Genomic DNA, 12,596 nt, shown 5'->3' on the forward strand with positions numbered 1-12,596 from the left:
ACGAATTCTTAAGTTTGAAATTTCTAAAGGAGGAATAAATTCACCTGTACCTGAACTGAGATCATAGACTAAATGATATCAATCAAAGTTACAAAACAGGTGTTAAAGAGAGAATTGTGCATGTGCTTACCATTTATCCATGCTATGTCATGATTAAGCACAATATCAGTTTTGTATGGTATGTGTAGAGTCAAGCAACTAAAAGTGTTTCAACCATCATAGCAATGGTGAGCAGATGTATTCATAGCTGGAGATATCTTCACACTGAAGAAAGTAAAGCAGTATGCTGGAGAAACGTTTGTGTAGGACATGTAAAGTGGAGGAACAAGAACACATAGGCTGGATGAATTGCGTTATCGAAACGCGATCCTTCCAAACTTGTGTATTTGTTGATAACCTGCCACCGACACCATAACCATCTATTTTCACACATTTTGGATACATCACCAAATCAGTAAGTGGTGTAACTTATAAACTTTGATCGATAGAGAGGAATACAGGTACAAGACTGAGTTAGTTATCCTTGATTATCGTTGTCAAGGCACCAACACCTTCAGAACCGTTGAACAATATGAGGTGTTATGGAGAGGATAGCTGCCAATGTGCATTTTTTTGTGTTCCAGGAAAGCAAATGCTTATGGTATCTACTGAAAGTGTGAAACACAACATGAAAACATTTCACCCACGCTGAACTACGTATAAATGGATGAAGCAGTATAAATATTTAAAAATGTTTAAAGATAGTATAGATATTGCACGTTCTTTTGAGGTTTTATGTTTAGATGCATCGAAAGCATTTTGAAGAAAAATATATCCTCGCCTAAAGATTTATTATGTACTATGTAATAATATTACTTTTTGTTTTCTTTGTCAATACAAATGAAACATTGTACCTCTTACGAGTTGAAGGTTCAAAAAAAGAGAAAAATGTAAACAATAACTTTATATGATATGATTGTATGTATGTGCTTTACTTTATTTATTTTTGAATGTATAGATCAAATTTCTGGTTTAATATAAACAGTACAAAACATCATCTTGAATTTAAATTATCTGTTTACGTATTATATTTTGAAAGAAGCGAAATATGTGCAGTTTATTTAAACGTTCATAAAACCTCTGTTATGACTGATTAATAGACGCATATATCCTGGATTCCTAAAGCAAGTTACATATACGAAGTTATTTTGGCTGCCTTTTTCAAACCCTCTTGAAAAACTTATTTTCCCAAGGGTGAATCTTAGAGAAATGTTTCAAATTATTTCATACCACCATGAAGTGTTTGAAACAAAATATTTCGGTATTATCGTAAGTGTCCAGGCTCTAGTCAATTTTTATTGGGCTATTAGTTCAAAGAAACAGATTTAACATCTCTACTAAAACAGATAAAAACAAGTTAATTTATAAATATTTATCGTTCTATTGAATTTTCAATATTTTTCTGGCCTTGGCGATTAAACTTCATACCAAACTATAGATTACATATAAAATAAAACAACCTAAACTGTAATAACATGAAAATTTTACTTAATAAATAAAGGGGTAATATTAAAGAAATATGGAACATTTTGAATTAATTGATTTTAAAGTGTAAATGCTTAAGAGCCCTTCAGATCAGTATGAACAATTTATTGAATTAGTTAAAGGATAAAAATAAATTGCTGTTTTTTTTATATTGTGCAGGTTTGTACAAGAGATACGTTATTTGATTCTATATTAAAGTCTTTACTTTCCATTATCTTCGAATAATAAAATTGCTTCTATTTCCAATTGCTGCTGCAAAAAATCTAAACATTTGAAACTTAAGTACAAAAAAGCTGGTGGTCGTGATAAGGTTCATTAGTTTTATTAAAATGTTAAATTAATAATATTTGTTTTCATTATCTGACATTATACTACGTATAAATAAAAGTATACAAACAATAAAAGTGTGTTTTCTTATAGGAAAGTCACATCGGATTATCTGGTGAATCCACCGAGGTAATTAAACCCTTGATTTTAGCATTGTAAATTTGTAGACTTACCCCTGTATTACCGGGGTAGAAACAATTAGAGATACTAAAGTAATATCTATTTATAGATACAATACTACATACTACAAACACTTTTAGAGAATTAGAAGAAAATTGTAGACCAATTTCATTGTTAAATGTAGTTAATCAAATATTAAAAAAACAAACTATACCATTTGACATGCTTAACTTTCTTAAAAATAATTACATAAGTTCCTAATTTTAGACCTCCCCCCAGTGGTGCAACAGTATGTTTGTAGACTTAAAACACTAGAAACAGGGTTTTTATACCCGTGGTGGGCAGATAACCCATTGTATAGCTTTGTGCTTAACTACAAGCAAATCCTAATTCTACTTTTTGGTGGAAATGTTACTGAGTTTTGTAGTCTTATCGTTTTCATATTTTGAATTTTGTATTAGTATTATTTGTAGTATTCTCATCATTGGAAACAGAATAATAAAACATGGTGTAACTGATTTTTATTCTGAAATAAATTGAATGCAGCAAACTGTAATATTTTTATTAAAGAAGAACTTGAAAATGTCGATATTCTGTTGTTTGCAAAACACAAAAATGTATTCATTTCACACACACTTGCTGAGATTACAATGAAAAAGTAAATTGGTTTAAATGATATACCAGTTCAAGTAGTCGAAAGTCAGCTTTATTTGACTTCTGAAAATAATTTTTTAAAACGCACGATTTTCTTACGGAATTTGATACCAAAAATTCAATTTATTCATCAAGTTCAAAATATTAAATTAATGTGCTGTTGACAAAAGTCATTTATACACACACATGCGCACACACACACAAATATGTATATATAGCTTAGAGAAACGTATGTGAGATTTCGATCCATCATGCAGATATTACGAAAATAAACATTACTTTAATGAAATGTACCATCAAAACTTTATGATAGTCAGTCAGATTGAAAATGAGATGAAACTGAGAATTTTAGATAATTTATATATTGCAACCCTCAGACGACATTAAATCATCCGAATTCAGTAAAACCACTTCTCTTTGAATTATAAGCCATCAGATTATAATTTCCACTGTTGTTATACAAAATTGCGTCACTTACTATTTTCTTTACTTCGTTTTAAACATAAAATTACACAATAAACTATCTGTATTGGAATAGCCACCATGAGTTTCGAAACCCGATTTTTCGTGTCACAAGCCCTCCTAGTCGTCGATAAACCATTTATGAAGGGTACTTTATATTTTTATAAAATACCCTATTTTTATTTGTGAGAACTGCGTAATATAAACATATTGTTTATGTAAACGGACTTGGAAAATGTGTTACCCATTTTTATTTCCCCGTTGTTCATAAGCTCAGATATTTCAAATAACACCCGCAATTTTCAGCAACGTTGTACTCTTTATACAAGCAAGGCCAGAACTTGTATCTTATGTCTGCTGTGAAATAAACAGAACGACGAGTTGGCTGAAAATGAATCCTTTGTAAGTCTACATCTAGTTTTAGTACTCTGGATTCACTTTATCTTTCAAATAAAACTGTCTAGAGAATAAAATGTGTAATTTGGTAATTATGTTATAGGTTCACTGATTTACTTCATGCATGTACTAATTCATAGTTTGTTATAATTATATTGATGGAAAACCCATTCCTTATTTTGACTGACTGCGTTGATTACTTGAAAGTATAATTTTATCTTTAAATAGAAAATTTAAAATGAAATGTAGCTAGACGTTTGTTAAAGGCTTATAACTGCCAATCTGAAGCTCATTGTAAACCGACTTAATACAGCTCATCTTAACCTATTTAAACTGTTCCATCATACCAGCATTTGGATGTGTTTTTATCTCTTTCAGTATGTTTTATTATTCCTAATTGAAAATAATGTTTCTTCTAATTAAAAAACATATGTTATCTGTTATACAGGAATGTAAACTCATAACGACTATCCTCAGAAGACAATATTCATTACTAGAAACTATGCCTCAAGGCCCAATTTTAATTTACTTGTTTCTTTCGCGCAAAGCTACTCGAGAGCTATCTGTGCTAGCCGTCCCTAATTTAACAGTATAAGACCAGAGAAAAGGCAGCTAGTCATCACCACCCACCGCCAACTCTTGGGCTACTCTTTTACAACGAATAGTGGAATTGACCATAACATTATAACGCCCCCACGGCTGTAAGGGCGAGCATATTTGGCGCGACGAAGATTTGAACCCGCTACCCTCAGATTACAAGTCGAGTACCTTAACCACCTGGTCGTACTGGGCCTTTTAAATTGCACAATCCTTAGAGCAAATCCAGATGTAATGACATTAATTACAACGACGTGGCAAGATTTCAAAATTGTTTAAATATATAAAATAATCAACTTCTGAATATATTGCTTGTTTAACTTATCAATTAATGCTTTATTGTGAGTGAACTGTGGATGCTAGAGGGCGTATTGTCAGTAACTGTCATAAATGGAATAATATGCTGCTTATTAAAAGTACTGTGTCATTATTTTTAACTAAAAATGAAAACAAACCAGTGGAAATTTAAACGTTACTATCATAATCAGACCCCAAATGATCACGTTTCTTACTTTTTAGTTTAACTTACGCTGATGCGATTGATAAATGTGTTTATAATCGGCACCATAGTGCTTAGACAAGTTGATGTTTTTGTATTTACAATAGGATAACCTTTCCCTAAATCTCCAAACCTGAACGTTTCCTTCCCACTATTTAAGTAAAGGTGTAGGTGAGTATATTCTTATTCAGCTCATTTCCTCACACGACAGAGGAGGCCAGGTGGTTAAGGCACTCGACTCGTAATCCGAGGGTTCGAATCCCCGTCACACCGAACATGTCGCCCTTTCAGCCATGGAGGCATTATATAATGACAGTCAATTCCATTATTCGTTGGTAAAAGAGTAGCCCAGTAGTGGCTAGTTGGCTTCCCCCTAGTCTTATACTGCTAAATTAGGAACGGCTAGTGCAGATAGCCCTCTTGTAGCTTTTCACTGAATTCAAACCAAATCATGACAGAGAAACCAAAACGCCGACTTCATGTAAGTCTGCCATCATTATGATCAGATGTTTAATCCTAGACGAAATACCCATTATTGCTATTGTCAAGAGTTACTGTGCACTTATGAATGTTTCTACTGCGTTTGCATTATTTTAAAATTTTAGTTTTTAATGGCTGGGAATTTTAAAGGGTAGTTCTCTCTGTACAAGTTATTACAAATATTTAAGACTTGCGCATAAAATACACAGATGTGTGCTGCGCTGGTAAAGATATGACCCGTATGATTAAATGAAGTCTGGCGAAAACTGAAGAAAGCGAAAACTTAGTGAGTGGTTAACATTTCTGATTATGGTTTTCTTAAAATACATGCGAGATTTTTTACTTCCAAGTCGAAGTTTGGTTTAAAGTAAGTGCATTTTAATCTTACTGTGTTGTTTGTTTGTTTTTGCATTTCGCGCAAAACTGCACGAGGGCTATCTGCGTTGGCCATCCCTAATTTAACAGTGTAAGATTAAAGGGGGCGCAGCTAGTCAACACCACCAACCGCCAACTTTCGAGCTACTCTTTTATCAACAAATAGTGGAACTGACCGTCACATATAAAGCCCTCACAGCTGAAAGGACGAGCATGTTTGATGTGACGGGGATTCTAACCCGCAACCCTCGGATTACGAGTAAGCTCCCTAACCTCCTGGCCATGCTGAGTCCACTCCTATTGGAGTAAATATTATTCACACATTAGAGTTTCCGGTAACCAAATTTCAAACCATATTTAAGCACAAAAATGACTAAATGTTTATTTACTTTATGTTTATATCATATTTTAACTGGATAGCATCGAATCTGCTTCACGATATGCCGATACGTAACCGTGCACTAGTTATTGTTATGCCGCTTTCATTTTCTTTTATACAATGACCTAATTTTATTAGTAGCATATTGAGTGACAGAATATTTGTATAAGGTTCAGTGTTGTTCTTTGTGATAAGAGGTTCTATAGATGTTGTGAACTGCTAACCCATTTAACTTAACACAAGCGTTCAACAGTTATATGGCTCATTACTTAATAAACATTTATATAGCAAAATCAATTCCATATATTTCAATTGTCTAAAATGTATCAGCTCAACATATGCTGGTACGTCTGAAGACTTGTATCGATAGATACTGGGTTTCTATATCCGTGCTGGGCAGAGCACAGTCAGTCCTTTGTGTGGCTTTGTACTTAATAGCAAACAAACAATCAACATGTTTCTGTCTCTTATTCTTTGTAAATCATTGCTGTTAAGCCGTAAATTGCAATATAAATTTTTAAATGGAATTTTTCAAGAGAGGAACGTTTACACAAGATTCTAATAACAATTTGTGTGTGTAAAAATGAATACATATAATTTTTGTTTGTTATTCAGTAAATAGTTACACAGTGGGCTATCCATTCAAAGTTTTCATGGTTAATTGACCATAAGTAAATTTTTTGTTAACGTTTGTGTTATTTAATCTCTCACCCCCAACTAGTACAACAGTAAGTCTACGGATTTACAATGCTAAAAGCAGCGGTTCGATTCCCCTCGGTGGGCTTCGGAGATAGCTCGATTTGGCTTTACAATAAGAAAACACATTTATTCTCTCTTCTGTATAACCTCCCCTTTCTTTTAAATAACTTCGAAGAGCTGAAGTTTAAAATCGCTTTAAATTATTTCAGTTTCAAGATGTTAACTCCATGAAGTAGATTTAGATTCATTTCACTCATCAATCGCTGTAGAGTGGATCTCATATTAATTATTTTCTTGTGACGAAACTTCCTAGAACTACGAGCTTCATAGAGAAACCTAACCAACACGAGATGTTTTGAAGGTAGTAAAAATCCTTTCCAATTGGAGAAGAGATAGATAGACTTCAGGTCAGTACATTACGAAACTGAAGTTTCTATAAAGGCAACTAATTAGACATTTCTATGTGGAACACTATACATATGAACTGGTTAGCTGTTTCAGATGCTAATTAATTCAGTATAGCATTATATAGGAAACTACAAAACTCTTTGAAGTATATTGTATTTATATGATATGAGATAAAAGCACTGTAAAAGTTCAGAACACGTTTTTTAACCCTTTTCCTACCACAGATGTGTGTAATCTGTATTCTCACCGGCATCCCTACTTCTTACTTATATGATGGTATATTTATTACACGAGATACTGAGATGTTAAAACGTTGACAACAGTGAACACAGATGTTAGTGAAGTAAGATTTGCCTCTTTAGATGCTCCATTCGTAAAATGATAATTGTGAAGTCACAAAAGTATGTTGTGTTCGAGCTGTACTTTATTTTAACGATTACCATTCTAGAGACCCATAATTCACACATATACATAAACAAGCAAAACAAAAAGAAAAAAACACACGAAGCAAATGGCGTATTTAGCTCGTATCATTAAATGCGCAACATCTCTGGCACGTATGCGAAGTGTTTTCTTATAGCAAAACCAGTGTGTGTTTGTGTTTTTTTAGAGCAAAGCCACATCAGGCTATCTGCTGAGCTCACCGAGGGGAATCGAACCCCTTGATTTTAATGTTGTAAATCCGTAGACTTACTGCTGTACCAGTGGGGAACAACGTGATGTATGAATTTTCAATTTATAACCAATTTTCAGGGGATTGTTACACACCCAGTTGTAATGTTTTAGAGACTTTGTCTATTTTTAGTGTATGGTATAACATACAAAACTTGTACTTATCACATTCTAAAAGTACAAGAGTTCAGATTAACTAATCATTCTTAAAAATGAACACTGGAGAACTTAAGTGGTGATAACCGATAAATAAAATTTGTGAGTAACTATTTTCAACAGTTAAGGTTCTTTAGAATGCATAAAAATTTCTGGAAACAACCTCGATCAGTTACAGAGAAATGAACATTAATTATGACTAAGATTGTTTATTTGTCTTTGAACTTCGTGCAAAGCTACACGAGGACTATCTGCGTTAGCCATCCCTAACTTAGCAGTGTAAGACTAGAGGGAAGGCAGCTAGTCATCTCCACCCACCGCCAACTCTTACACTACTTTTTTTTTTAAACCAACGAATAGCGGGATTGATTGTTACATTATAACGCCCCCACAGCTATAAGGGCAAGCATGTTTTGTGCGATGGGAATTCGAACCCGCGACTCTCAGATTACGAGTCGAGAAACTTAACCGCCTGGCCATGCTTGGCCTCATGTCTAGGAATGCGCTTCGTAAAACTAAGTTTAAAAAGTGTCGGATCTATCACTAGAATGGCAAAACAGTCCGGAATCAATCTAGAACGAAAGCATTTTAACAATCCACGTTTTCTCCTTTCGATTTGTTCGTCGTTTGAAAGAGTATGATTCTCGCCATGGAAGTAAGGCCTAAGGGGGCGACAGACACCCTAGTATTTTCTGAAATTCTCTTTCTAATATAAGTCCTCTTGACAAAAATAAACCTCATTTCCAGCATGTATGTTTTTCTTCTCTAGCTTAGGAAACAACAATGTATTTGAAAAGTCTCGAGTTGATGTTTGTAAAACAGCAAATTTCGGTGTAAAGATTTAAAAAAGTAGCCTTTTAGTACTTCAGATATGATGCTTTAAACATATTAGTTATCCCACATCTATGCTACTAAACTGTAAAAGGAATACAAAAAGATTGTTCGTTAGTCCTAAACGCCCAAGAGTGGCTTAGCGGTATGCCTGCGAACGTACAACGCTAAAAACAGGGTTTCGGTATCCATGGTGGGCAAAACACAGATAACTCATTGTGTAGCTTTGTGCTTAGTTCGAAATAACAACAATTGTTCTAAACGACGAAATATTCGGGCAACACGAAAGAAGATTAAGAAACTACGTTAGTTAATGTCGTACTTTAAAAAATTAAGATCTTCGGAATGAACAAATGAGATATTGTTTAATTGTTTTTTTAATTCGCAAGTATGATTGGAAATTTGAAAGAACTGTAAATAATCACCTTTTTAGATTGGTTGCTTCGCAATATAGGTGCCAAGCGGTATCTATAATTTGATTACACATTAAACTAATACCTATTCATAATTTTAAAATTAGGTAAATTATCACTGTGACCTGCCACTTAATTGTTTAAAAATAAGAAGAAATAAATTTTAAGATCATGAACCACGATAAGAATTCATATTAAGAATCGTACAGAAATTTGCTCAAAACTCTAACAAAACATTCGAGCAAAAACCACCTTAAAAAGCAGATTTATTCTTGAAACAACACTTATAACCTTCCTTTTCAACTGTTAAGACCGCCCAAAAAACATAAGTGATTTTACGATAGTTAAACAAAATTTTAAATTCCCCATTTGTTCATATTATTGTTTCACAAGCCAACAGCGAAACTGTCTTAGTATTTTTCACCAAAACCGAAACAGATATGCTGTGTGAAGGGTTTGTTTGTTTAGAATTAGGCACAAAGCTACACAAAGGGCTATCTGTGCTCTGCCCACCACGGGTATCGAAACCTGGTTTTTAGTATGTAAGTCCGCAGACATACCACTGTGTGACTGGGGAGCTATGTGAAGGGCTACAAATGTCCATGACCATTCAAAATTTGATTAATTTTCATTAATGTTGTTTTACATGGTTACAGACATAATGTGTGTGTGTGTGTTTTCTTATAGCAAAGTGACATCGGGCATTCTGCGGAGCCTACCGAGAGGGAATCGAGCCCCTGATTTTAGCATTGTAAATCGGTAGACTTTCCGCTATACCAGCAGGGGGCTACGAACATAATAGATGTGATGTTGTATTCGAAGCTTGTTAAACGCCTGTGTGTATAAAAGCACAGGTACAAAACAGCCGGTTCAGTGAATAATTACTCTAAAAACACGAAACTTCATTTAAAGCGTTGTTTTAGACGTATATGTTTTACAATGCTTTTCTACTGACAAAATGTTATACGCACTTTGAGGGGGGCTCTAAGCATACATTTGCTCATTGTTGTAGATTAACAAAGCCAACATACAATATCATAGAAAATCTACAGAAACTGGGTTGGTAGAAACTGTTAATTTAAAAAAGTGGAACAGAAATCGTCAAAAAGGTAGAGAAGAAAGTTGAATCAAAATGTAATATATTTTCAATCCTAGAAGTAGGGACTATAAAAATTAAACGAATAAAAATAAAAACCGTATTCACATTATTTTCTCAAGTTATAAATCCTTATTTTTATCCTATTTAGCTTGTTAAAGTAATGCAGACACTGTTTTCAGCTTTGTTTGTTTACATTTTTCAGTCCTTAATTGTAGACTTGAAAATAAAATCTTTGCATTTTGATTCAACTTGTTTCCGTTTGATGATCTTTATTCCTCCATTTTAAATTAACAGTTTTTACTATTATTGTATAAAACAGCGATTAATAACACACTATCGGTTACAATACAGTGTCTTGCAAAATTGTCACCTCCTACTAATAACGCCACATTTTGATGAAATACAAATAATGTAAAAGATTTTTAAATAATTTGTTTATATTTAAACTTTAATAATAAAATGTTACCCTGTTACGTGTGAAGGAAGTTGAATGTTAGTAAAAAACCTGCAAAAAGTATAAATAAATTGAATTTTTCTTATTGCATAAGTATTCAGCCCCTAAGTCTGTATATGGTGGAAGCGTCTTTGGCAGCAATTACTGCTGTGAGTCATTTTAAATAGGTTTTTACCAGCTTTGCAAAATTAGTTTGTGTATTTTGTTTGTCCATTCCTTCTGGCAAAATTGCTCCAAGTTGCTGAGAAGTTCGTTTGGGATCGTTGATAGAGGACAGTCTTCAAGTCTCATCATACATTTTCCATTGGATGCAAGTCAAGACTTTGAATGGACCACTCTGGGACAATCAGTTTCTTCTTTTGAAACTTCTCCAGTGTAGCTTTGGCTTTGCGCTTCGGGTCATTGTCCAGCTGAAATGTGAATTTGCGACACAGTTTGATATTTTAAACTGACTCAAGCAAGCTTCCCTCTAGGATTTGCCTGTACTTTATACCAACCATCCTTTCATTTCTGACAAGTTTTTCAGTCCCTGATGATGTGAAGCGTCCCCTTAACATGATGCTGCTTCCACATGCTTGACAGTTTGAAGGGGTTGGCTTGATGATGTGCTGTATTATGTTTGTACCAGATGTAACACTTGTAATTTAGACTATAAAGCTCTATTTTTGACTCGTCTGACCAAAAAACCTTATGCCACATGTCTGCAGTATCATTAACGTGTTTTATCGCAAACTCCATACGATAGTTAAGATGATTCTTTTTCAGTAAAAACTCCTTTCTTTACACTTGCCCAAACAGGCTAGACTAGTGTATAGACAGGGATATTGTCGATGTACGAATACTGACTCCCATCTCAGACACAAAACTTTGCAAAATTTTCAAAATCACTATTGGCTTCACAATGGTATCCGTAACCAGTTTCTTGCTTTTCCGGCTACTTAGTTTGGTAGAGCGGTCTGATCTGGGTAGTGACTGGAGGTATGAAAGTCATTCCACATCTTCAGTGCTCAAAAGGATAATCAGCGACTTAGAAATTTTTCTTATAACTTTCTCTGTTCTGTACTTCTCTACCACTTTATCTCTGACTTGTTTAGAAAGCTACTTTATTTTTATGGTTGGTTTTTCGTATTACTATGTGAGTTGTGGTTTAAATGATACATTTACTTTGAATTCACATTGAGTACAGACAGATAGCAAAAGTTACAGTAATTTTGTGACCCTTCAAACTAATCTTTTGCACCTGAACTGATTCAGGATTGACGTCGCAAAAGGGGTTAAATATTTATAAAATTGACAAAATTCTAATTTAAAAAAAAAATATATAACCTACATGATATCAGCGTGTTTCAATTTTCTCAGTTTGGAATAAATTGTGTACATTTTAAATATAAAGTCCCGTTTGATATTTTCATGATTGCAAGCTCAGACGGCACAAAATGTGGACACTTTGCAGAGAAGTGATTAATAGTCCTATAAAGAAAACATCAGGACAAATTCGTGGCATTGACAAGGTCATTATTGAAACATTCGCGGAATAAGTCAATTTCCAATTTATTTTGTTATTTTTTTGTAACTTCAGTTGTTATTTCAAATTATACTTCAATCCAAAGGCAATCAGTGAGCAACAACAACAAAATACAGTATATAATAATAATAACATGTAATTACCGTTACTACTATTTTTTCTGTTAATTGTCATTTTAATACATTGAACTCTTCTACTTTCTCACGTTATTTACTTATCAGCTATCACTAAATTAAGATTTTCTTGACGTTCGGTAGTCAAAAACAGACTACAAATTTACGTATTATAGAAATATATGTACAGAAAAAGTACTTACCGCTTTTATTGTTGCGATGCTAAGAATAAAAAATAGGAGGCATAACCTGAAAAATAACAACAAAAAATATTTAATATGTATTAGTTATGAACGTTTATTTTGCAACGTGACTCTGTGTAGTTAAATTTCGTTATTGTATTGAACTATACATATAGAAACGTTGATAAAGTTGTCATTTTATAAAAACTGAAATCACGTCTATCCAAAATA

General features: G+C 33.5%; 1 protein-coding gene across 1 annotated transcript in view; it reads right to left on the reverse strand.

Moving 5' to 3' along the window:
- Positions 1 to 12,596, reverse strand: part of LOC143241100 (uncharacterized) — a 168,162-nt gene that overhangs the window by 155,227 nt on the left and 339 nt on the right. The window contains exon 2 of the mRNA XM_076484645.1: positions 12,387 to 12,432. Within this exon, the coding sequence (XP_076340760.1) occupies positions 12,387 to 12,432 (46 nt within the window). The remainder of the gene's footprint in view (positions 1 to 12,386; positions 12,433 to 12,596) is intronic.

The sequence above is a fragment of the Tachypleus tridentatus genome, chromosome 13 (assembly GCF_004210375.1).
Source record: "Tachypleus tridentatus isolate NWPU-2018 chromosome 13, ASM421037v1, whole genome shotgun sequence".
Lineage (NCBI taxonomy): Eukaryota > Metazoa > Arthropoda > Merostomata > Xiphosura > Limulidae > Tachypleus > Tachypleus tridentatus.